The sequence below is a fragment of the Athalia rosae genome, chromosome 1 (assembly GCF_917208135.1).
Source record: "Athalia rosae chromosome 1, iyAthRosa1.1, whole genome shotgun sequence".
Taxonomy (NCBI): Eukaryota; Metazoa; Arthropoda; class Insecta; order Hymenoptera; family Athaliidae; genus Athalia; species Athalia rosae.
The window spans coordinates 31,480,284-31,507,818 of NC_064026.1; the positions used below are offsets into that span (position 1 = coordinate 31,480,284).

Here is a 27,535-nt window from a genome sequence, read left to right on the forward strand (position 1 = left end):
AGCAAGCGATAAAAGGAAGAAAAAAGCAAGCCGATGGCGTATACCGTAATGGGGGTCCTTTCGTAACTCTCTTCGGTAAAAATAAATCCACGCATTACAATCCTCGCAGAACAATCGTACCGAGGGGATTTAAAAAAAAAAAACAAAGAAAAATTCATTTTCAGGATTACATCGGATTATTGTTGTCGCGTTTTGAGAATATTCCACCAAATTTTATCCCGATTTAATTTTATGACGAAAAAAGTTGTGTGAAAAAAAAAAACGAAAAAAACGAAAAAACCTGTCTCCATTTTCGCGTTAACGTTCTCCTCGAATTAAATGTGCAGCGGCATATATTGGGATGTTTCACCGATGGCGTGCAAACACGCGTTGATTTATTTATATGAGACTTTATTTCCTCGGGCTTTAGGTATATCCTTTCCAGCCAATTTCCGGACATTAGGTATATGTCAATCGACCTATCGATTCCACGCATGAGATTCCAGCAGCAGCCGACGGCTTTCTTATTCTTGATTTTGTACCTAAAGACGTATCTACTTACCCCCGTACATCGATTCGACTGTAAATATGCTAAACAGAAACCGTAATATTCAAGTAATCAGAATCACCGAAGAAAATCAACGTATATATGAAGGGGATAAATCCTTCAAAGGGGATATTTCATTCCGGTACACATATGTATGCATAGGTATTCGTCTGTGGAGGGAAGTGTACAGCTCGCGCGGTATCGAGAAAAGTTTTTCTAGAAAACATTTCAAATAAAATACGTTCCTTGAATTTCTTTCGGAATAAGTTTGTTCTCGGATTATATGGTACTTGCGCACGGTCGTGGGATGCTGTTGAACGAAACTGCTGCAGAATATTATACAGGGTGTTCGATTTTGTGTGATTTGAAAATGAAAAACCGTCTATTCAGAGAAAAATTCTGGAACAGAATTGATCAAGAAAAATCTTGATTTATAACAATTTTAATCGGAAAATGGAACAGTTCAAATTTTTCCACCGATAATTTCGTACCTACATAATTAAATAAACAGTATAAGCTATTTTTAGGAGAAGGTCAACTATAATTAGGCAGGTATTATTCAACATTCTTACGTGAGAAAAATTCTTTTCGCTGTGATGCAGAAAATTTGACCGGCACGTTATATTTGAAGTGGTTTTTATACCGGATTCGAAAATTCAACTCATCGTCATCTTTTAATCGCGAGTTTGTACAAAAGAAAAATTGAATTGAATCGAATCAACTGTAGATAGTAATCGCGACGATTATACGTTGAGTTCGGAAATCAGATTACTGTTTAGAAGGTTCAGATTTTAGAATTTTCCGTTCTCAACAGTTGTTTGCGCGATACTTTGATGATTTTCGTGAAATCCTAATACATTTACTTACACGTCAATTAGATAAATAAGATAAACCGAAAAAGGGGAATGAAAATAAAAAACAAACCTGTTCCCTGATTCATACGTTCAATAAACGTCGGTGTGTGATTCACAGCTTCATTTGATACGTTGTACGTAGTACCCGAGTGCGTATGCTTGCATATGGATATAAAAAACCACGTTTCGTATACGAAAGAAATCCAACAACGTAGGAGTTAGGTACTTAGGTACAATTAGTCAGGAGATATGATACAGTGTATACAGTACAGAGAGAGAGCTAGAGAATGGCTGTTGAGCGACGATAAAATCGCGTAATATTTGTTATTCATCAAACGCCCAGATAATTCGTGCCCGCTAAAGAGGCGCCGTTTCCGCGATAAGGAAGAACAAGCATTATGAGGATAACAATAATTAAAGAAAAAGAACAAATAATCGCGAGCGCCAATTGGATCGCCGGCAGCTAGATCATCGCACCGGTTCACGACAAAATCCTGGAGCTTATCGTCGGCTTGTAACCCGCCGTTTTCGCATCTTCCTGTACACCATGCGTGGTACGGGTACATGCTGCAAGGATTTGTACGTAAGCTGAAACTTGGCTCGTGCTTACGAACGAGATTCTCTTTTTCTCTCTTTATTTTCTACCTCATCAGTCGGGTAAACTCAATCTGTGGCCTACCGCAACACGCCGCTTTGAGCGGTAGCAGATAGGAGGGTACCTCTGCAGTCGCGTGCAGACATCGGAGCTTCGCCTCGCTGTTATCGGTAACCTTCACCTTGTCCGTGTACTTTGTCGGGTGATGGTGTTTTCCATTTTTTTCTATGACTTTCGATTTTATTTTCTGTTTACGCGAGGTACCTATGTATTTATCGTAATGTGAACGCCAAATAGAGTTTTCTACGTTATTTTTTTCGCTGTTTTAAATTTGTATTTATCTTTCAAATTTTTTGTAGCTTCAGCTTTTAGGGTAGACTGAATGCTCGTTTTGGCCAGAGTGAGAAAATTCGGAATTGAAAACTCCTTCAAGAATTCTCTTTTCCCATCAACAATAATGACGACATTGCGGCTGAAAAAAAGCAACAAATATATTCCTCAAATTTACTTGTTGAAAATTCTTTGAGGTTTACTCTGAAAAATTTCATTCTCTCTGTACCATTCATTCTATGTAATGTGTTTTCACTATAAATTCTTCTATTTTTGTGTTCTCAACTTTGTAACTGTTGAAAAATTCATCTATATGATCGACGAAAAAGATTAATAGTAATAAAAATTAAAAAATAAAGAAAAAAACGTTCTTATCTACGTAACAAACTTTTCAAAATCGTACAGATAAGGTGAAATTATTTGGTTTTTTTTCAAATACTTCCTGTGGCATTCAGAATGGAATGTGATATGGAGAAATTAATCACACTAATCGAACAGATAATTTTAAAGCATTGTGTGTTGTTGGAAATATGTCGGCAATTTCTTTTTTCAAACAGCTTTATTTTTATGGTACAAACAATTGGCGAAGAACATGATGTACAAGAGAGAGGGAAAGAAGGAGGTTGTGTGTTTGATACAGAGGGAAAGAATGACTAAATATTTTATTAATTTCGACCGTACCAAAAAATGAGGCCGCAAACGGCTGGTCGAATTATACCGTGGAATATCCCGCATACATTTATTCCGTGCAAATTTCTGCTCCGCATTGCCAAAGTTAATCTTACAATGACGAGATCGAGTCAGGTTTGAACGTTCGGATTATCCGTATTGTTTTAATTAAATGTTTGTCAACTATTTATTTATTTTTTTTCACATTTTCACATTCTCCTCTTTCTTTTTTCCACTTTATATTTCAGCTCACCATCAATTTCGCTGAATTATCAGTGACCCGTCTCTTGCGTGCTGCAGATTGGCAATTATAAATATATACATGTATATGTGCGTAGACGTATGTATGTACGTAAAATGTCCCCGTACATGGGCAACCGATGTTATAATTAATTAGAAAATTTCACATCGCCATAATTAGTTACGTTACAATGTTCTTTTTTCTCTCTTCTGAATATGGATCATGTGCCATTTAATTATATTCGTTCCGTTAAACGTTACATTCGGCATGTTGTTTCGAATTGTAATTCGAAGCGTGCAAAAAAATTGACAAATTATAGTCGCTAGAATTCTCAGAACTTGCGGAGTTTCATGTAAAGCGACCCTATAAATTAGTCTATGCTTACGCAGTGTTCGTAATCGATTTCAATTACCTAAATAACTCACATAAGGTATTACTTCCTCGGAAATATTAGAAAAATGACTATTTGTGAAAAATCTTAATATCCTCAAGACCGTACACATTTATCTTTCCGAAAGATTCGTACTTCTAATTGTCCAAGAAACAAAAAATAAAAGTTTCACGGTAAATCCGTTCAACCTTTATTCACATATTAATAGTGTCCCGGATTTTTCTTGGGTCATTTTTTCTCACCTCGTTAATATTACACCGGTGAAACCATAATAACTTTTTGTGTTAATATCCTGCACCTACTCGACGAAGGTTTTTCCGTATCATACAAAAACCTCGCGAATTCACCAGCCAAAATCCACCCTCGTATCCAATCTACCCGTTAGTTCTTGTTGACTGACTTTTTTACTTCTGGATTCACGCCAGCGTTTCCTACGGAAACACCTGGAATTCTGGTAACGGAATTCAGATCTCGGTATATGATTATTACTATCATTATTATTATTAATATCGTCATCATGATGATTATTGTAACACGGGGTACATTATTTCGCGCAAAATCAACAGCCACGCCGACTTTCCGGGTTATTTTTCATGCGCGAATAAATGAACTACATACGGCAATGTTTTATTTATACTGCAGGAGTTTATTTTTCGCGTGTAGATATTTTTTTTTTCTTTCGTTTCTTTATTTTTGAAATCGGAAATTACCCATCTTTTCGAGGACGCGGTTGATGCATATTCATTTCGATGTCGGCTATAATTGAAAACTCGATTTGGAAAGTGCGCAATGGATTAAAAATATGTAGATTTTTTTCGACAATACGCCGTATCGAGCTACTTATACACCTACTTATGTGCTTCAAATGCGTTTTCCGTAGCTTTATGAAGCGAAGCGCGAGAGAGCGGAAAACGCGAAGATCTTCCTGTTCACCAAAATTGGAAAATTTCAAAAGCTCGTTTTTCCCTGTATTCACTGCATCTGTGCTTGCGATAAATATATTAAATTCCAGCGTCCTCGGTGTTGCAGCTGAATGGGTTAAGGTTATCCTGCGATTGGTTCCAATAAGTCTCGATGAAAAATTTCTCCTTTAAAATTTAAAAAAAAAAAAAAAAAAAAATTCCATTCCACAAAATAAGAAGCTCGACAAACTCAAGATATCGGATGATGATAATCAACAATATTATTCAGCCTAAATCGAGGGAGAGTAGGAAAAGGGAATAACTTATATGCCGCTACAGTTATCACATACTTCCATCACCTGTACACGTGTCAAAAAACACGCAAGATCATTATACCCTATACCAGAGTACAGGATACCGTGAGTATATACCTATACGTACGTATGAATAATATACATTACCAGGTTTGTATTTAATAGGAGAGACAATTCGTGGGGGTGTCGAAGCGTACGCGACGGAGTGTGTACGGCAAATCCCACAATCCCGAATCTCCACCCTTTCCATATTCGGCGTCGACGTCTCATCAGAGGGATATTTAGCCCCGTATAGTGCGTGTCGTGGTGTAGCAGCGTAGCCAGCCAACCATCAACCAACCAGCCAAACCCAACTCTGTACGAACCGTAACCGTAGCGGCCACTGTGCGATTCAAGTTGGGCTATAAAAGCTCTCTCCCAGAACCCCGAGAGCGTCATACGCCGGTAGTACATTCAACGGTAAAGAACTCAACTGATATAAAAAATATCGCAAGAAAGACACCTGACTCCAAAGACGAGGGTCGCCGAATTCATCAGTAAAACAACAACAGAAGAGAAAAAAAAAAAAACAAACAAATCAAAAGGGTTGAACCGGAAATCGGTTGACAAAATATCATCGTATACACCGCAGGCAGGGTTGTAATTGAAAGAAAGACAAAAAAAAAGTTCTAGAAAATACGTGTTTCAAACAAAAAAAAAAAGATTTAAAAATTATTCAAATTGTGATAGTACCGGTATTCTGTCTAAAAAAAAAAAAAATATATATTATTGCACCAGTTAATTGTTCGCACAAGTTTTCCCCAGTGATATTTGTTTAATTTTTAGTTTTATTGTCGATAATTTCCACACACACCCCAAGGTTTTTGAAATAATTTTAAATCCGTGAACTTCATCGGCGTAAATTTGAAATAAACTAAAACAAACGAATAAATAAAATAAAATAAAGTACAGTAATCGAGTAGAAAATTCGCATATCTGGTCACCGCTTGTTAAGTGTGCACCGATCAATTTGTAAGGGTAGGAAGACTGCGCGCGGGTACATAAGGTAAGAAAGTGTTTCAACTAAGAGTATTTTTTGAATTATCTTCTTATTCACAATTGGTCGTCGAGTATCTACCATTTTTCAGTTTAATTAGATAATGCAATTAATGAGTAGGTACCAATTACATTATACGTGAGTAGGTTGTACCTAATTGAAATGTGATTTTCTCACTGCACGCGATGTCGATAACCTCTGGCATAAACTTTGAAATTCATACCCCACGCGACTTAACTAACACCACTCTACGTAGAAACGTATGTGACGAGTTTGAAATATGTACACCTATACGCGGGGATGTGTTCAACCATCCCTGATTAACACCCCGGGAGTTGCCGCTGGGAACTTAACGAGGCCTTTATTGCTACAACAAAATTTGCTACATTATGTACGAGCTTCCACATACGTGCTAAGAATCTTCCGCGGGGTATAGAATTAATTTATTCGATAAGTAGCGGCGTCACCGCACCCGGAACGTAGGTAATAAGAGTTCGGAATTTTGGAACCATACCGAAGTAAGTAGGTGATTCATTTTTATCTTATTGGAGTAGGTGCAATTATACGTTGAAACAACTTGACTATGATCGTTATTGAAAATTACCCCCACCAGCTGCGGGGCTGAACGAAGGAAGGGCTAATTTTGAAACGTGATCATTTTTCATTTCGTTTTCTTCAACGTCAAACAATCGCGATCTGGTATACCGAAAAATTCTCGTTTTGCAATTTGGGAGTCGTTGTCTTGTACATTGTAAGCAGTGCCAGTGTTTCTCGGCCCACCCTGAGATACACCTGCTCTTTTTCACTGAGAAATTGCGAGGGGCTGATTTCGACGTCGGCATAATGGCTTATGCGATCAATTATTGATCCGAATTGAGAAGGAATATTTCTTATTTTGTACGAAAAAAACCTTTCGCAGACAGGATAACATCTTGGAAAATTGATGAGAGAACAATTTTTCAATTTCAATTGGTGCATAAATTCATGATTTACTCCGAAAAGTTCAGACGAATGATCATCCATAATATTCTGCATGACGAGAGAAATGGGTGACGAAAATTCTGGATATTAAATCGTCTGATGCGGAAACCTATTAAAGTGCACCGATCCCGGGAACGATGAAAAAATCCCTTCTGATTTGAACCAATCTTGATTGTGAATTACTCCAACTCGACGTAACGCTGACAAAAAAGTTACAAAAAAGAAAAAAATAAGATAAAAAATTGGGACAGGAGAAGTTCGCGGTGACGTGAAAGTTGTTCGTGAGCTTTAAATAAATCTCACAGACGAAGCTCCTGAGCCCTAAAGCTTCGGAGCCTTGAAACTCAAATCTCAAAGTGCATTATATCTGTCTTGGAACTTTTTTTTCATACAATTGCGAAGGTGAATTTTGACAATCGGAAACAAAATCAGACATCTGAATCAAAGGCGCGCCGATATGCGATCTCAGGTGTTTTCTCATTATTGTCACGATGTTTCGAAAATGGTGCAGAGGAGCAAAATGGCAATTGGGGTGGGAAGGCAGCACCCTCTGCTTCAGAATAATGATTTATATGTGTTCATAAACCTATACAACAAGATTGAATCACCTTGTTGTATCAAGTATCGTCGTTAGTTGGAAGTTTTGAAATTGAGGACGTCTGCGATTCGAAATGCAGCTGGGATTCTTTTCTTATCATATAATATGAACAATAATTTGGGCAGTAATTTGAAAAATATACAAATGTAGCTAATTTTCTTTCACGAAAACTGCAGCTTATTTATATTATTTTTCCATTTTTTTCAAATTCTGAGCTGATTATATGTGAGATTACTCTTGAAGAACCGAAAAAAAATTTGATTTTTGAGCAAAAAATAAATCATTGTTTTAATTATGTTTAATATGCTTTTCTTACGTATTTTGACCTCAGGAATCCGAATCTAAAAGAAAAATTGGCCTTTCTTTAAAATTGACCGAGTTATCGCCAATATTCAGCTTTTCCGGGTCAAAAATGAAAAATTGATTTTTTAATCTATCTTGATGTAGTTTGAGCTCAGGAATCCGAATCCGAAAGAAAAATTGATCCATCTTTACAAATGACCGAGTTATCCCCATTTTTTCGTCATTTTTGGCATAAATTTGAGGATATCTCAAAGGGAAAAAATCGTAGCTCAATTTGGACAACGGATTCGTGTTCCTGAAGTCAAAATACATAAGAAAAGTGCCATACGATCGATTTTAAAAAATAAAAATTTTTGGCCAAAATTTGAGATTTTTCCAAGGGGTACCCCTTACGATTTTTTCAAATTTTGGCCAAAAATTTTTATTTTGTAAAATTGATCGTATGGCACTTTTCTTATGTATTTTGACCTCAGGAACACGAATCCGTTGTCCAAATTGAGCTACGATTTTTTCTCTTCGAGATATCTCCATTTTTATGGTAAAAAATGCGAAAAAATGGGGATAACTCGGTCATTTTTGCAGACAGATCAATTTTTCTCCCGGATGCGGATTCCTGAGCTCAAATTACATTTAGATAGACTAAAAAATCAATTTTTTATTTTTGACCCCAAAAAGCTGAAAATTGGCGATAACTCGGTCAATTTTAGAGATAGATTAATTTTTCTTTCAGATTTGGATTCCTGCGATCAAAATACGTAAGAAAAGCATATTAAACCCAATTAAAAAAATAATTTATTTTTTGCTCGAAAATTGAATTTTTTTTTTGCTTCTCCAAGAGCAATCTCACATATAAACAGCTCAGGAATCCAAATCTGAAAGCCAAAATCATCTACTCGTGCAATCGATCGATTAATCATCAATTATTCGCTGTTGGGAGTAGAAAATTATAAGACACATCGAGTGGTTTTAGTCGTAGACCCACTTCGATTTGTTGGAATCCATGCATGGGTCGAAATATTCGAATTTCTCAATTCACCAGCAAACCCGAGCTTTGCTGGAGTCAGCGTAGCCAGCAGCGTAGCGTTTTGTTGTGAGACGTCACCTTCGGGGCTGAGCAGAGGTGACGCCCCACAACAAACCGCGTGCCCGTGGCTACCTGACTCCAGCTAAGCTCGGGTTTGCTGGCGAATTGAGAAATTCGAATGTTTCGAATATACGCATGCACGATCGACAATTTCTAGATATTTTCTATAATTTTTGACCAAAAAAAAAATTTTTTTGCTGGAAGTAACCCACGTGATTAATTATTTATTCAAAAAACGAGTGGGCTACCTCAAAATATGAAGTAAAAAATTTTTCTCACATTTGAAAAATGTTCTTTTTTTATAAGGTACAAATTCTGCCCCCATGCTAAGAAAATAAAGAAAAAAAAATTTTCAACCCACCCTACTTTATATTATAGACCTGTCCGTGAAAAGAGTCAAATCGAATTCTGATGGCCTCACCCCTCAAATTGGTTCGAAATAATATAGAAAAACTTCACGATTCATTTAAAATTTTTCCCTTCATATTTACTCCACCCCTGAAGGCCCCATTTTTTCTCATAAGAAATACGTCGATTTCTCGTGGTTTTTGAACTTTTTTTTTACCGTTGGCTCAATTATCAGCTTAAAAATCTGCCACTGTCGTTATATGTTGGCAGAGATGATACCTTTCGGTCGGATTTTTTCCAAATTTTTCGGAAAAATCTTGAACTTTAATCACCCTTTTTAAGGACAGCTCTGGTATATAATGCCCATAAATTCACGATAATCATTTCATCATTATCGATTGGCTCGACAATTAATTTCCTTATCTATACCAAATCACTATCATACCTACGGCTGTATACCGTCATACACAGGTGACACAAATTTATTAGGCTGTAATGAGATTTTTTTTTGAATTTTTTTCTCAAGTGAGGCGGCAAAAATCCAAGGATTTATATATTTATAGTAACCGCTCCGTTTACACTTCCGCAATATTCGGAGATCGATCTTTACTGGTTGACAAAATTTCATTGCCGACAAATATTAGCGTTGCATCAGATAATGGAAGTTTTCAAATATGGCGTAGACGAAACCACTCATCGAAATTTTGATATGTATTTACTCCATCACGCGGAAGAAGAACTTGATCTGCTATTGCATGAAAGGGGTCGAACACATATAATTTCTTCGTAAAATAAACACATGAAATATCATGGCATTTCCGAGCGATTCAAAATCATACTCCATCGCGCCGTCGATCTATTTGCATTCAGCGAGTGGATCGTTGGAACGGAAGATCCGAAATTTAATAGCTTTCTTCGCAACAAATTGATCTACAGTAAGGTGGTAATGACGCGTTCTACTCCAATTATTAAACGTCAGGATCAGCCCAGAATGAAGAGCAGAGCTGCTGTAGTTTGTAATTACGATGAGGAGGGTTTTGAACCGTCTTAATAATTCTTCTATATAGATGCGCTTGCGGTTTTATGTGATATTTAATCAGCTAATTGCCATCGGGACGTATAAACGGGATTGTCTTCTCGAGAAAGAAATTTTCTAGAAACTTCGTTCCCTCGTTCTTCAAGCTACTCGACAATTTTTTTAATTCGAATCGAAAGTTTTCTGATTGTAGAAATTTATTATTCCTATCCTACTAGAGATGAGAAGTTTTTTCTCTCGTGACATTCTTTGAACTCCATTTTTTTCCGGCGTTGTAAAATTGCAAAAAATTACGCGTGTACAGCGAGGCAGGTCGTCCCCAGCAGATCATATATCGAAGCGACCCAATTTCGGGTCTCACGTTTTCGCAAAAAATTTGCATTCTATGATTTTTTAATTCTGATTTTAGATACGATTAATGTTACACTGCGCAGTTCGAAAAGTTTCCATAGTCAGTATGTTCAATTTCCTCATAATTTTGCTGAACCAAACAAATTTTTGGTTTTCGCATACAAGTTTTTTCTAAGCTCAAAAAATATTATCCGTATGAGAACTAAAATTCCCATTACGTTGATCTTCTCTATTTTTCGATTCACTAAAATCAAGGGTGGTTATTATAATTCGTTTGAATGTTTTTCACGATCATCAACGACTCGAAAAATACTTCGAAGAGCGATATTCTCGGTTCTTTTGCAATTTGAAATTTACGCGGTTCTATAAAATATCGCAACAAGAAAAAAATAAAAAAATAACAAAATAATAATAAATCAGAATCTGTCGATCTGTTCGCAAGATATATCGTCGTATAAAACATTTGTCAGGCCTGCAGACGTCGTTTTAAAAATGATCGGAGGAGATTTTTTTCCGGACTTAAAAACGTGCGGGAGATCTGGTGAAAACTGAAATTTTTCACTTAACGTTGAGGTGTACATTTAAATAAAACAAAAACGGACAAAACAAATCGATAGAAATGGGCGGGAGCCTGCGAAAGGAAGAAAATAAAACTATGGTAAATAATATCCCGCTATGCCTACCTGTAGAGTTTGGTGTTACGGGAATTATTCGGTTAATGGGAGAAGGCGTTGATGGAATCCATGTATGATCGACGGTGGCGGTTGGTGGTCCCTGGAAAAGACTTATATTTTTTTTTCTACTTTTTCTCCCTCCTCTCTTTCCACGTCTCTTTCACCTTTTGCCGTTTCTGGCGGAGTTCTCTTGATATAGGAAGCTGCGGATTCGCATCTCATAAAACTCAAGAGGCGCTTCAAAGGAACGATCTGATAATTTAACGCGATACGATACCGTGCGAGACGATACCGTGGGATTCAACATTATATCACTGTATGGGTAGATACGTACACACCTGCACCTACAGGTATACTTACGTCTTGAGTCTTTTCCGATACCTATACCAAGATCCGCGCGGGATTGATAAGGAAAATCTTATTTACCGCAAATAACATATAAAAGACGTAACGTATTTCCGTGAGGGGTTACTCGATCAACTATTTATTGTATGCATAGGTTATACCCTCGATATAGTAATGGTGCGTTGATATGGGAAGAAAATGATAGAAACCAGCCGATCATAATATATGTATGTGTAACACCGGATAGATACGTTTCGTTGTATACGTTTCTTCGATTCAATATCGAGAAAATATCATCCAGATATTACACACATATTGTTATAGGTAAATAATACTCGTGCACATGAAATCGTATGTGCATCCACCTACTATGCGAACTTCGCAGAAATGAATTCCCCCGGAATCTTATTATGTATGTAGTTTTCAAAAATTTTGTTTTCCGTTTTCCGTTTTCCGAGTCGCAAAATTCAACCGCATATAATATTGACGCCTGTACACATTCGTGACTACACATTTCGAACCGACGATACAATAAAATTTGGATTGAAATCACCTGGTCGCACCTGGGATTCGCTTTTTTCGGGTTATACAATTCAAAATTGCGAATCCGCATGGCCTATATCTGCATACGACATATGCCACGTTTTCAGAACATCGATACATCAGCTATATATTGCGTTTATGTGGCTGAAGATCTACGCCGTGTTCTAATGCTAACAATGCAATATAAATTAATACACACGTGGTACGCAGATTATATTGATTAGCTCGCGGTATGTCGTTGATTTAATTACTATTGTTCTCGACCGCGAGCTCACTCCACGGTACGTGTACCGTAGCATACGACTAGGCTTTGAGAGAAAAAAAAAAACTCAATTTCTAAGAAAAAAAACTCTGAAATAAATGCTCGCTGTGGGAAATTTCGAGATGGAGATAAATTTCTATATTCTTATACGATTCACTGCATAGATTTACATAACTTCACCGAGATCGCAGAAGTGAGAATTGGAATTTATAGTGACGTCAACAGCGGATAATACGGATAAGCGAGAGGAGACGCGCTTGTAGTCGGTTGTACATAGGTATATGTATGTTACAGGTGCATAAAATAATACGCACTCGTCGATACATTCACATATGTACCTCACATATTAAAAACCATTCTGATCGTTGACTACGTGCGATTCAATCTGAGGCGAATAACAAAAATGTAAAAAAAAGAAACACAAAATCAGATTTCTGTACATCCACCGACTACTTCCTCGAGATAATATGTAACGACCCCTGTACTTGAGCGTCATAAGACAGCCGCGTGGGAATTATATCCGCGGTGCAACTCAGAGCATACCGTCTTAATTTTCTTGGCTGCAATTATACTCGTATAATTACCTATATTTTAACGACGTGAAAATTTGCGACCTCAACGAGGGCTTTCCTCGTTCTGAAAGCAGATTTTCAAAATTCCATCATTTTTTTTTCGTTTTTTATTCAGCTACCGCAGCGCACCTTGGTATGGAATTTCGTTCGATTATGCAAACTATTATTAACTGCAGATACAACTATTCTTAATCCGAGACGCTTAGCTATGTATTATTTCTTAAAAGTATAGAATTCCTAATTACGTGATGTTGTTCTTGAAGTTCGGGACATTCTATACGGTTGCCATATCTTTGAGGGTAAAAAGTATTAACTCCGCGTACAGTGATTTGTTCGGTGTTTTTTTTTTTTTTTGTTTCTACTTTTTTTTGTAGCCTGTTGAAGATTTTTCTTCGTCATTTCATCGATCGTTGTAGGTGCCACCGTAGTTATTGTTGTCATTATAATACCGTTATTATGTTACCGAAAACTTTCGTCGTAATCCCCATGAAACGCCTCTGGGGGTAACAATACAATTTGAGGTAGACGTACATGTGAGCTTTAGAAATCGAGAGTGAAAGCGAGAATGTATATTCTTAGCTGCAGTTTCCGAAGCGGAGTTTTTCATTCCAACTTTAATTCACGAAGAAATTTTTTTCGTAGGAATACCACCCGCCGTGTTACGTTGAAAAGCGTCTTCCTTACCTTCGAATTTCTGGCTGGGGGCAAAGTATCAAAAACATTTCATTCAAGGGAGAATAATCGCGGGTGAGGATTTAGAAAGTGTAAAGGATCTGAACATGAGCTCGGTAGAAGGTACAATTTATACCGGGTGAACCAAAAAAAAAAAAAAAAAGAAAAATAATATATGGTTAAATTGAAGCACACGAAAACGCGCCTTCTGAAATGTGAGTCAAAAGCTCGACGCGTTGATTAACGTACCCTGCAATTCCGCAGGTTGGCGAATTTTTTTTTTTTTTATACATACATAATGGAAAAATGAATCTTTGTTCCACACTCCATGGTTTCATCAAAAAAATTGTCAATCGTTAGTTTGAAATTTCATTGAATTGTGATTAAGTTATCACCTATGCAGCCATTTTTTTTTTGTCGTCTCAATGGATATTTCTTCGTGTTTCATGGGAATGAAGAGAATTCGTCGTTTTCTTCAATTTGAAAATTTCGATCATCGCCACGTCGCGCGATTCTTCTGGTTCAGTCTTTCGTCGTTGTTTCCCACTCTGGGATCGATCCTGTTATCACGTCTGGTGGAACGGGTTAGTTTTTCGATTTATTTTGTGCCATATAGTGACGTATCGTACCAATATAACCAGCAAGGCGGACGATGAAGCGAAACGATTTCAACGTACAACCATAATTCCAATGACCAGCGCAATATACGATGTCGATGTTATGGCGTCATTCGAGCTCATCTTAAATCGATTATTTTTACTATACTGTCTAAGGGCCAAAGAAAAGAGCTGAAAATACGAATTTAATAATTTTATCTCATTGCGAGCGATTTTTCCTTGAATATTTCCATCGGAGCGTCTCACTTTTGAAATAGGTATAATACACGGTTGGCCCGGTTCAAATATTTGATCACTCAATTTTTTCTCTCCATCAAAAGACCCCCGTAGTCTGCAGAAAATATCGGAGAAATATAGCGACGAAATATTTTCGTAGGACTACAACGAAATTTCTCGCTAAAATTTCTCCTCTTTTCTCGACTAAAAAACAATACCTTACATATGTAAAGAGTAAAAAGAATTTCGAACACGGTATGGTATCGTATATATACATATCGTAAATATGTATACTTATACTTTCTCGATGACATTATATAAGCTACCGTACAAGATGAATTTTCAAACCGGCTCTTGCACAGGATTTCGATGATGAAAATCGAAGTCAAAGAACAAACTATTCGGTGCGACATTCGGCCGTTTGTTCGACGGTTTCAGCGGCAGCAGAAGCAAGAAGCGTGCTGTAAAGTAAATTAAGCCGAACGGCGCATCTCCACCCTTCTCAATCCCCATGTGTGTACTGCAGGGACAATATCTTCCCCTTGGATTAAGCGATTCCGGAGCATTCAACAGGCCAAGAACTAATAAACAACATAACTCCGCGCGGGGCAACGATCCTTCGCGCTACTCTGCACAAATTTTATACGCCTGATAACCCAGGAGTTCTGTAACTGTATTCACTGCATGTAGGTGTATTACATGTACGTTTACAAGTGGGAAGGATATAATAATTTACACGAATTTGAATAACAATGCAATTTTTTTATATAATTTTTCTTCTCTCTTTTTATTTTCATCATCCTTCTCGTCACGGTACACTTGTCAATTATATTTATGACTGAATCCGTTGCTCTCGTTTATCATCGCGTAATTATCATATTTTTTTTCTTCCTCCCCCTTTTTTTTTTTTTTTCTTTCTCAATTAAATCGTACCCTTGATCCGATCATTTATTTCATCAAATTTTATCGCGCACGCACCGAAACGGTAAAAATCGCTTTCAATTGATATTTCAGGTAAAAAGTTAGAAAATCTTGTGCATATATGACGAGAAGAAAAGACAAAAAAAAAACGATGCGTGTAATGCGTTGTCAAGGTCAAAGTGGAAAGAATTCTCCTACAGTAGGTGTAGTTATGTAAAACATGCCTCAAGGGACTGTGCAGGGTATGAAGTTGTGGATATAAGTTCGGTAAATTTAGAAATTTCATCAATTCAGTGGAAACATCAAAAGTAAGCTTCCTGAGAGAAGGACGCGTCAAAGGCGTTCTTGAAATACACCAGGGAAGATTCCAACGATTCTACAGAGTCTACCCCAACCAAAAGAGAATGCCATGCGGGGGCGGTCGATCGGTTGAGAACTGGGACCAGCTCGATTATGTACTTACAGAAAATATACCGGGCATTCCACACTAACTAGGACAGGTTTCGACCCACCCTATTCGTTCGTACATTTTTCAAAATTTTTCAATCTATCATCGAATCTATCATCGGCAGGGTAACGTTTAAAAAATACCCGAAAAAATTTTTTGTTCTTCACTTCTCTGCTTCCATCGAAAATTGCCCGTGCTTTGAAATACCTGTTTGAAAAAACGTCATTAATTATTCACCAACGGAGGTCGATGACGGGGTTGAAGAACTAGATTTTACGGATGAAACAAAGAGTAAGTGCGATTAATGATACCGTAGGTCATAACTTGATGGAGTTGATACGATTATGTATAGTTAAAATACGAGTGGACCTTTGACACCGTTCAATTAGATAGCACATGATAGCACTTTTGCAATATGTGTTTCGGAATCATGTGACTAGTAGATTCGTATACCTATACATATATAACGTAGATACAGCTGAGTTGCGCTAGACGTACATAATGTACGTTATCATTCATCGTCGCTACAGACTCAGACAGGAGTTTCAATTTATATAACAATCGGTTCGGGACTATGAAATCTTTTGAAGATTTGATTAAATTCGTCCAAAGCCGAATGTTATACATGCTCTGTTAGCCTCAACTGATTGGATCAACTCCCAACCGACTTGAACCGATTCGAACTAACTCTAATCGAGTTCTTCCTCATACTCTAAACCGATCACCGACGGATCCATCTCACTGATGTACCGAAAAAAATTTTCTGTACGCGTCAGCTTAGCCGTATCAAATGTGGCTGCTTTGTATCTTCGGAGTCGTTGTTCCGGTCGTAACGCGCGTCTAGCCGCGCGTTGTCTGCTCTCGCGATTCAAACTATGCTTAATTTGATTTTACACAACGTTGAGATAACCGCGAAACCGCGACTGCCGCTTCGCTGTCAAGTGATCGATTGATATTTCCTAACCGTCTCGCATACCGCGGCAAACGAGTTGGGGGATAATATAAACGTAAATTATATCGCCGAATGTCAAAATTTGTACACCAAAGAAGATCCATGGCGTTGCGGCGATACGGAGATTCGATTTTATACATTTCTACGATGAAAAGCTGCTAAGCAAACCCAACCATCGATATTCTTCAAGGTAATTGAAAATTCAATCGATATTCTATTCGTATGATAATTATTATTTCGCCAAGATTACCCCTGAGATTCAGGTGCAAATACATGGGGGTGAAATGGATCGACAATATCAATTTCCACGGAGATTTTTCTTATCTTAATAATTGATTGTTAACACTGAATCGATTTCGTCGAAAACCGCGCGGAACTTTTTTCTTTGTGACTTAAATTTTTCAACAGATGTATGCAGCTGTATAAGGGTACCGTGATCCGCGGGGAATTCGATCGCTTCTCGATGAATCTCATGAGACCGCATTGGATTCCACGAGTTTCCGCGAATAAGGTTTCTTAACGGGGCCTTCGAATCTCGTGTAAGAAATCTTTTTAAGCGAAAGAGAAAAGTCCCGAAAAGACGTGAAAATTCAATCAGATATTACAGACTTCATCAAGTCCGTCGCGCAATTATTAGCAGGATGAGTTGAAGTTCGATCGGCTAAAAAAAAAACTTCTGTCTCTGGTTCTTCGAATTTTCCGCAATTAATTCTTTCAATAAAAGAACTCACGTTGATAAGATCGGTGAGGTCTGCATACTGAGAACAGTTTTCGCTTTTTTTCCAGCATCGACTTCATGTCGAGTGAAAAAACTACAACCATGAGATTCAACAACTCCCTGACTTATTAATTCGCGAAAATATAATTGACCCTAGTTTGACAATGAGCGCGAACAAAATTTCTCAACACCGCTGGATTATCGTGATATTCACACGGTGTAGAGCCATTCGCTCCATTATCCAGCTGTAGAATAAAAAAAAATTTCAAAATGAAGGGTAATTCAGTGTAATGTAACTCTGTTTCGATTCTATTTAACGTACGCTGTCGGCATTATGGCGTTTTATTCACACCCACGAGGGGCTTTAAGAGTTTTCATTCGAATTAAATCAGATTCGTGGGCGGTGGAATTTTCGCTATGAATTATAAATCGCACAGAACTGTAGCATCAGGAAGGTAAAAGCACTGGCCGGTTCCGGCGAGCCCATTTACACCTGTTAATTGCGTAATTTAGGAGTCATCTTATCCCGACGCAAAGATTCGACATAGTAACTAAACGGTGGAAAAAAAAAAAAAGGAAAAAGTTAGGTAAAATGAAAAAAATTATACAGTCGCAATTGCGGGCGATGAAAGATTGGTGTAAGAAAATTTTCGGTCGATTAAGCCGTGGACGAACAATAATATGAAAAAAATGCGAAAGCCGAGACACACGTAGAGAGGAATATTTATAGGAATTCGTACGATCAGCTCCAACGCGATATACATTTGATGGATAGCCCGTAATAATGCGTGTATTTATTACATGTACATCGATTATTCAATGTGGGTTTGGGTCGAGTGAATATACGTATAATGGTTACCGCACATTCGCCATTAATTCGGACGACGACGAAATCGTTTGAATGGATGATACTTCGGGGAGATAACGCGGATTGGGGTCAACCGACGGCGTAACAATATAATATGTGCTCCTATGGATTTCAGCTCTGGATCACTTTCGTCGAAACTTGTAGTGCACCCTTGATCGTTGTATAATACAACGTGTCGTATGTACGGACTACAAAATGAAAATATCACGTGACGCACGTCTCCAATTATTTTGCGGAATTGGATATTTTTCGAATAAACTTCATTCCGCGCATTCGTGGAAAGGAAAATTTTTGGAAAAAATCGACTCCGATCTCCTCCACCAATTAACATTCCGAAATTTACACTCGTTGGGCAAACTTTTTCTACGCATGACCAACGAAATATTTGAGTCGAGTCGATTCGTTGGTCAATTTATGGCGATGCGGAAAATAACAAGTTTTTACCGATTGAAAAATCATCGCAAAATTATGGAATTCAATCTTAAAGCGCTTGGCTCAAATTCTGCACAATTGTTTCATTTGATTGTTAGATTCTCTTTTTTACATCGACATGAATCGGAGAAAAAGCATTCAGTGAGCGAGTTCGAGTCGTCTGATTTGCAATAATCGATAAACACGTGACGGACGTATCGCGTACAGGAAATTGTGGAGAAGATTGATACAAATTTGACGATTCTTATTTAGAATCTATACCCCCGTGAAAATTGGCGAATTCTCGTTTGACCTTTATATTAACTTTGATTTCTGTATTCATTCCGCGCTGTAGATCAAAGCGAGCTTTTATTTAGCTGATTTTCACACCCTCAGATTTTACGTAACAGATTAATCTTCGAAGTTCTTTGCCCGTGATCATTCATGCGTTATAATTTTCATTACGTGATTCGACGCGCTGATGATGCTATTTAATGTAGGGAAAAAAGAAATGTAAGTAATTCAGGGTCTGGTGACACGATATGACTGCGAAATATTCGTGCATAAGTAGCGAACCTTTTCAGATTGCTGTAAAAGAGAAATCTAAAATCGTGTAAAATTGGATAACGACATTATCGATATAGACGTCCAATCATATCGCATATATCGATACGAACAATATTCAGTTTGAATTTATGGTCAATTGCAAATACTCTAATTCACTGCGCTACTCGAAATCGTATTGTCTCATCAATTACACTAATTACCTGCATTCTGGAATGCGCATAATTTTAGTGGAATTTGCAATAATTATACGATAATGGAACGGGTTAGGATGTGTGAATACTTTGGTCATTTCGTACGTACAAACGTCTAGTTTATCACGTTGTTACAAAAAAAAGACTCGAAGCCCTAATTTCTCGACACTTTCATCGCTCGTATCTAGTTTGGGATGGATGATCGTTTATATTAATTTTAAATGGGGAAAAATCCTTTTTTTCTTTTTGTTTTTTTGTCTACTCGAATAGCATAAGTATTCTATTTACGAGTTGATCTATGAAATTGTTCCCACGTATAGATTTACTTTGAAGTCGGAATCATCCATTGGAATTTTCTATTGTACTTGGAGTATATCCAATTTCAAAATGTCGGAAGTTCCTTGCACCGTTGGAAAAGTTTCTGCGTTGCGCTTAGGTATCATGGGTACATGCACGGTTCGAAAATCATGTTACGAGCTCCATGTCAAGTCAGGTTAATACGCTCATTGCAAAAAGCTTTATTTCAACGTTTGAAATACGATGAATTGCCGAGGACCTCTTCGGTGGTTCACTGAACCCGCGTGATTATCAATTGAATAACGCAAAGTTTTGTACGCAACACTCCGATGATCGATCTTCTGTTACTTCCGACTATTTGTATTCTTGTATTATGTATTATGCAATTCCCGTATTATTATCTTGTATTATGCGTCGAGAATTCTCCAATTCCTCTATGAATATTACTCTGTAAAATGTTGTCAAAAAAGGATAATTACGTTGAACAGCGGGCGATTTTTGTTAGTCAACGAACTGCGTGGATCGTAAGGTTTTCGTTGTGAGTGCACACGTAGTAGCTCCTAAGCGAAATTGAATCCTATTTCGCGTGACGTAATAAGCCCCGGACTAGGACAATGCCTAATCAATCGATCGATCAATTATTAGATCGATCAATTTTGTTCGAACAGTTTTTCGGCTTCGGTCAATGGCAGAGATAATCGTCTCCGGTGCGTCGGTGTTTGGCGTTTGGCGTTTTACGTACGTTTTTCACGGCTGCACTTGATATCGTACGTAAGTGGTGATTCAACCTTTGTAAAGTAATGTTGCTGGCGCGTTTCACCTCGCAATCAGTCATTTCGTTAGTCATTGTCAAGCTTTTATTTGAAACGGCAAATTGATTTACGACCCGATTCGCAAAAATATAATTACTTTACGACAATTAGTAAACACAACAATACACGGTGATAGAATTATTTCACGATAAGCTGCTAAAATTAGCTTGTATGGTGATCGGAGGAAATGTCGGGCACGAAGGAGGGACTGATAAGCGTTTATTAATAGATAATAGACATTTCGTCAACTCACGTATGTCTCGCTCTTGTAAGACATCGAGACGACAGATTTCTGGGATCTTCGACGTGGTAAGTCGACGTAACTATTATTCACTAATCAGAAACTATAGAATTATCCGTATAAAATTTTGCCGCGAATCGAACATTTTTTTGAAAAATGAACATGATCGGTAACGGAGGTATTTAAAAATTTAATCAGAGGTTGTCCCGTTCTATTACATTATTTCGAAAACTGTTCGTCGTATGAAAAATAGTGTGGGATTCTTCTGTCACAAGGTAATCAAAATCGTAAATTCGGTTCGAGACTTGAAATTTAAAATTGTAGCTTTTCTCCAGTTGTCCATTTGTGCCTAATCTGAAAACGCCGTTGTAGAAAAGGTAGCATATATATATATATATAAGTCTGGAATATGTGGACATGGAAGCATTAAATTTGCGCTGCAAATACCCGTGATCGTAGATTTCTCACGGCTTCCTGATCCGGCGGAATGACGTCAAGTCTGGAGTCGCGTCAACACGTGATTAAATTCAGCTTCGATAAAAAGAAGGAAATAGAAAGGGTAGAACGTCTGTGCGTTTTATCAACGGCGGTGCAGTGTGTTCGTGTAACTCTACTGTATGTATACGTATAGATAAAAGCATTCTGCTCTCGAGTGGTGGAGTTTCCTAATTATTACTTAACTCCGCGAAATTACCCATATCTAAATACCCGTGAGAATCCTTTGAGTGAATTGCCATCAATTTCACCTGGGCCGACGAATATATTGAAAATTTTTTTTACTCGTAGCTCGCTGTTACGACATCGATTTGCAAACATGCCGTAGACTTACAGATACCTTTACATCGCTATACAGCAATAGAAGCAGCAGACGAAGTGGATATTATATATATTAGGGTGCCTCCCCCCCTCGCTTCGTTATGACATCCATTAATTAATTCAACATTGGGTCTTCCTCAGCCACCGCGTATAAAACAGTGAAAAACTATTGTCCAAAGCGATGGTGAAACGTTAATCGAAAAATGGACAGAAATTTACAGCGGTAATCTTACAGCGAGTTCAAATTAAACGATCCAGGTAATGAATATTATTAGATTTATATTACAGAGACCTGTTATATAACCAACTCCGTAAAACGTTTCTAAAAAAAGCCTAATATTTGGCACCCCGTATATACGTAGATTTTCGGCAACGTCATGATGGAGAAAACAAAAATCTGACCAATACAAGTGAAGAAAACTTGAGTTAGGAATAAAACAAGTCGAGAAATTGATTCGCACGATCTGGGAATAAACTTAATTTTTCAAAATAGGTAACCGTATGATAGAGGATGATTCGTTACTCCTTCGCGAACGTCACAACGTGAATATTATTTGAATGACAATTATTGTACTTAGACAGGAAAAACGGGGAAAAGAAATGAAAATCAGCATACCATTAGTGCGTAATAATTACTACAAATTCTCGTCCATTACCACGTGCTAAGTAAAGCCCGTGGTACAGCTTTCAGATTGGAGGGTTAGCATGTCTAGGAGAATGATTTTCTGTCAGTTTACTTTGTGCACGAACGTATACTTCGATGTACCACACATTAGACAACTCACGTCTTTTGTTCCTCTCTCATGGAAGTGCTCGAAACTTGGTACTAATGAAGTTAAGGTAGTCGGCACAAAGATTGTAGACGTACTCGCGGTGAACGCGGGCAAGTTTCCACGTTCTAGACTTCAGAGTATCAGAATGAGGTGGTGAACTTGCGCTGATTTCGTTGTTGGCTGTACAAATTAACGTTTTCTCGTTGACGACGGGCGTGAATGCGATTGATGAACAACGAATGATGGAAGATGAATTTTTCCAGCACCGGCTGAAGAACTTGAAAATTTTCACGCTATCGAATCAAATTGAGAAGCAAAAAATCTCGCGACATTCTAACGACACACCAGTCCAAACGTCGCGGGGTGAAAACGATCCACCCATTTGTCTGGACAGGGTTTCGCGATCGAGTAGCACAGAAAAATTGCGAACGAGGTGATCTTTCACTTATTCCGACCTTTTGGGTCGTAATTATTTGCCACTTAGGCTCATGTAGCGATCGAATTCCCATTATTGTAGGTAAAATAAAAAAAATTCGCGGCTATTCGTCGACTCACGAGTTTTTGCCATTACAGTTTATCACGCGGTTTCGCAGAGGATCGTTCCGTGAAACCGCTTGTTTTATTCATGGGAAAAAAATTTATGCGTCGAACATTCTGTAGAGAGAAAAAAAATTCTTTCGGAAACATCTATCATAAGTATAGAATAGTAATGTACAGTAACGGAAAATTCTTTGCTTATTTCAGTCGGTCGACGTACAAGATGTTTTTGGTCAACGTATTAGCAGCAGCCTCCGTCATCGGGATTGTGCACTCTGCACCGACATCGACGTATCGACGGAGAGATCTCCAGTTGGCCAATGGTCCAGAAGTTCTGTTTTTCAACCAGGTTCACGGGCTTGAGGTAATGCATTCGCAGGCATTCAAATTATGTTATAGCAACGGATGGAAAATTCTTGACAATTCGAATTCCGATATGCGAGCTCAACTCTCCTATTGAAGTTTTCTTCTGCTGGTCTTCAATTTGTACATTTTGAAATCGAGCAATTTTTATTACTATTTTTTTTGTCCATTCTGTACATCCACACGTACTTACGTCTATAGGTGAAATAGAAGTATATATGATTCGGGATATATCCTAATACGTTGTGATATGGCTAGAGCAAAAAAAATAAAAAATAAAAGAAAGAAAAAGTGTCGAGATAGAAAGAAGAAAGGTCAGGTAAAGCTGGGATGCCTATAAGTAAACGCGTGTTGGACCGCGGAGAGAAAATGGCAGGGAATGCGCAGACGATGGGGATATCCAAATCCACCCGTGCGTACCTTGTGTAATCTGACATCCACATGTACAGGGTGCTCGAAAAAGTGTTCCATAAAACAGCCAACCCGAAAGCTGAAAGTCATGTGTTGAAAAGTCCGAGAATAAAATAAGTTGACTTACGAATCGATCCGAAAATAAAAAATTTGTACCAATCCGAAACCTCGAGAGAGTAAAAATATATGAAAATTATAAAATTTGAAGATATTACTCGAACATGAATTTATGTGACTTGGACAAATGATATATGCATGATATTAGGTTTTCGGAATCCTTTCACAATCTTTTATTCGTTTTTCTCTTATTAGGTGCGGTATACTTAGGAATCACCCTGTACACATTTTATCTCCTCATATGTACCAGGGAAACACGGTAACATCTGTAAGGGTTAATTTGCGACAGAGATAGTTTTTCTCCTCGTATTTTCTGTTCTTTGTGTTTTTTTTTCTCGCGAGTGGTTGTCTTTCTTCTGTGTGTACGACATGCATATCGCATACTTATGTATACCCGTGTAGTGACTGTTTACCACGGTGACGGTAAATGTACCAAAATTGCTCCGGCTAATTGTGAGTATTTAATTACAACCGAGACAGAATTTAATTAACCCTTTCAATCCCGGTGGAACTGTCCCTTTCTCGATACCAGTTCTATACATGGAGGCACGGTATTTCCTGCAGTAGTATCTATTGCAAATAACTTCAAAGTCATACGGAAAACATCCTTCGTGAACTATAGGCAAAGTTTTTGATTCAGTTCAAAAGTCCCGGATATGAAGATCTTGCTTACTATTTTTAATTTCGACCACAATTTTTTTTTTCCGTCAATCTGGTAATCTGGCGTCACCGATAATAAATCCATGATTTTCTTTTTCTGCTTGATGTAATTGTAGAGGGTTTGCACAGAGATTGCTTTATTGCATCCGGCTCATCGTACTCGTTGGACCGAAAGCGCGTAATAAATTGGATTGTATTGCATCATTCATGAACGACATGTGATATATACGAGTATAATATATCACACATGCATTATATGCTTCATACATTTCATAATAGATATAACTCTGACAGCATATAGGACTATCGATGACGTCTAGAAATAAATTTTCTCAATAATTTGTAACGTTTGAAATATTATATATAATAATATTGATAATTAAAAAAAAGAAAACACAATACATTTTGACGGATATGTTGAAATAATTTTCACAGTTATCCGAACACCATAAAACGTATTGTGACAATACGGATATTATGTGTCAGGTGTCTGATAGGCAAACAACGAATTTCAATCGAATCAAATCGTCACACTCGAAACCTGGGTTGCTCCGTTTCACGAAGCGACGAATCGACAAAAAAACAAGATATAATTGTTCGGACTCAATATCGGCGGTCCAATTTTATAGAAGAATCAACATTTATTTTCAATGAGCTGGCAGCTTTTGAGCAAATAATTGATCGCTAAATTACAGGCGAGCTAATTTTATAGAACCAGGAGGTGTAGGATGCATATGACGATTACTATCTCCCGAGTGATCAATCGTTCGAGAAATTTATTGCTTTCCACGAGACACTGATCTGTGGACTGACCACTTAAAATCTCCCGCGGCCTCGATATTTCCGATATAGTTTTTTTACGATATTTGACACCTCTCAATGAGTTTATCCTTGAATGAGTTCGACAATCACGGTGATAATTATGGCGACAGTTAAAAACCAAATCTTCCCTCAGGATGCGGATGTGTTCGAGTCGGATCCCGGCCGAAGCGTGGGAGGATCTCGTATGAAGAGGTTGGGCTCTTTGTCGATTGTAAATCCCATGGACGTCCTCAGGGAACGTGTTCTTCTGGAATTGGCGCGTAGAAAGATGCGTCAGAATCAGAGACAGGTCGATGCGAACAGGCGTCTTCTACAAACGATTGGAAAACGCGCGATTCCAAATACGGCGCAATTGAGCATGCAGGACGCAAACGGAGATCCTGATGCCAAAGGTTTTGCTCCGTCAAAGGCTAATGAATACCTTTACGCCTATCGCCGTGGCGTTTCTGAAATCAACGATCTTGATTCAGAACGTCATCGCGTCGATCAACAATCGCAGCTCAATTCCGATCGAGGTACCAACGATCAAGAAGTTTGGGAAAACCACGGCGAGGATCCAGTCGTACAGGAAGTCGAAGACGATCAAACACGAAGGGTAAGTGAAAAAAGCAAAGATTATCGATCAATTTAATTTTCATCTCAGGTATAACGTGTTTTGCCTCTTGTTTAGTTCGCAATAACTTTTTCCTTACGCAACCCTCCGACGTATTTATTCCTGGCAATTTTTTTGTTTTCAAACAATTTTCCCTGCTTAATTTTCATGTCACTAGAACAAAAGACCGAAGTCCGTGCAATTGTTTCTGTGAAGATTGACGAAGGAAGATTTTTCAATGTGTTTCAGCTGGCCAACGAACTAAACCTATTGTAATGATTCATTCAATGATCTCGAAGAATGATAACTGATTGACAGCTTCGCTTTTTATGTGGCTCTCAAACGGTAATAGTTTTAGATGTTGCAATTATATTCAGTATCGTTTACAGTATTCCTTTAATCTAAAAAACCGAGAAAAACCAAAATTAAAATTAACAGATAGATAGATTTACGTGTTTGCTAATTACTCTTTCAGTACAAAATAAAATAAAAATAAGTTACAATTAGTTGTCACTGAAAAACCTGTAAAAGATTATATAATATTATATAAACATATATATAAACATTTACGTATGCATATATGTAATTACACTCGTATACTTATACGTGCATACATATATACAAACGTATTAAAATTATACGCATGCGTATTTTACGTTTATTAACGACTTTTTCAATTCGAAAATTATTTAAACGAATGGTGAAACTGAACAGTATTAAAGCATTGAGATTTTTCTAAAGAGAATCTTTTCGATCGTATTAGAAAATTCATCCAGTCGTAACAAATATTTATTGACAAGTAATGGGAATAATATTATATCACTGGAACGAAACTAGAAAATTGTATTCGAAAAATCTGATAGACGACAAAATAAAAAGCAGAAAACAAAAAAAAATACTTATATTGACACAATGTACGTGCATCGATGTTAGTGTTATAAATATATTATACATAGATCTATTAGGCATAAAATTGACGAATATGACACGAGACACGTAACAAGAAATAAGAAAAAACAAACTGGAGAAATATATAAATTAATAAATGCATGTACCAGGGACACTAAATTAAATATAACTTGCCGACTATTACTGCGTAACTATACTATATAATACCGTCAATATGATAATATGTATATGCTGGTTATGAATTATTATAGATAATTATCATTTTTCAATGTATGTATATTTATTTCTTGTGACGTGTACAGATATAATGAATAGCGAGGTACTATATCTTTACACAGACACACACATGTACACATACTATATACTATATAATATACATTTATGTACACACGCGCACACATACCTATATTATACCTATATAAACACAAAAGCACACGCAGAGAGAGAGACATACATATATGATTATTTATGTAATACGTAGGTTTCCATTATTTATGAATATTTGTACTATTTATTTTAGATGTGTAGACTATTTATTTACCTGATTATTTTTTTTTTCACCACAAAAAAGGAAGTGGAAGAAAACCAAAGAAGACAAATGAAGACGAGTGTATTTATTGTAATATATTACATATATATGTTATATGAC

General features: G+C 37.3%; 1 protein-coding gene across 3 annotated transcripts; it reads left to right on the forward strand.

The window, feature by feature from the left end:
* The first annotated feature begins 4,953 nt into the window (after positions 1 to 4,953).
* Positions 4,954 to 27,443, forward strand: LOC105691558 (diuretic hormone 44). Of its 3 annotated transcripts, none has more exons than XM_012410096.3 (4): positions 4,954 to 5,867; positions 23,220 to 23,376; positions 25,519 to 25,980; positions 26,227 to 27,443. In XM_012410096.3, exons 2-4 carry the CDS (start codon positions 23,236 to 23,238, stop codon positions 26,251 to 26,253), a joined length of 630 nt encoding a protein of 209 aa, XP_012265519.1. In that variant the 5' UTR covers positions 4,954 to 5,867; positions 23,220 to 23,235; the 3' UTR covers positions 26,254 to 27,443. The 3 variants fall into 3 exon arrangements, with proteins under 3 accessions (XP_012265519.1, XP_048515997.1, XP_048515998.1); XM_048660040.1 differs by lacking the exon at positions 4,954 to 5,867 and adding an exon at positions 20,733 to 20,954; XM_048660041.1 differs by lacking the exon at positions 4,954 to 5,867 and adding an exon at positions 21,518 to 21,960.
* Positions 27,444 to 27,535: the final 92 nt, after the last annotated feature.

Excerpts from the sequence above, each read along its gene's own strand:
- LOC105691558 (XM_012410096.3), top strand. The coding sequence starts at position 23,236 with ATGTTTTTGGTCAACGTATTAGCAGCAGCCTCCGTCATCGGGATTGTG. Across the intron at positions 23,377-25,518 it reads ACCAGGTTCACGGGCTTGAG|GATGCGGATGTGTTCGAGTC; the intron begins GTAATGCATTCG and ends ATCTTCCCTCAG. Across the intron at positions 25,981-26,226 it reads AAGACGATCAAACACGAAGG|CTGGCCAACGAACTAAACCT; the intron begins GTAAGTGAAAAA and ends AATGTGTTTCAG.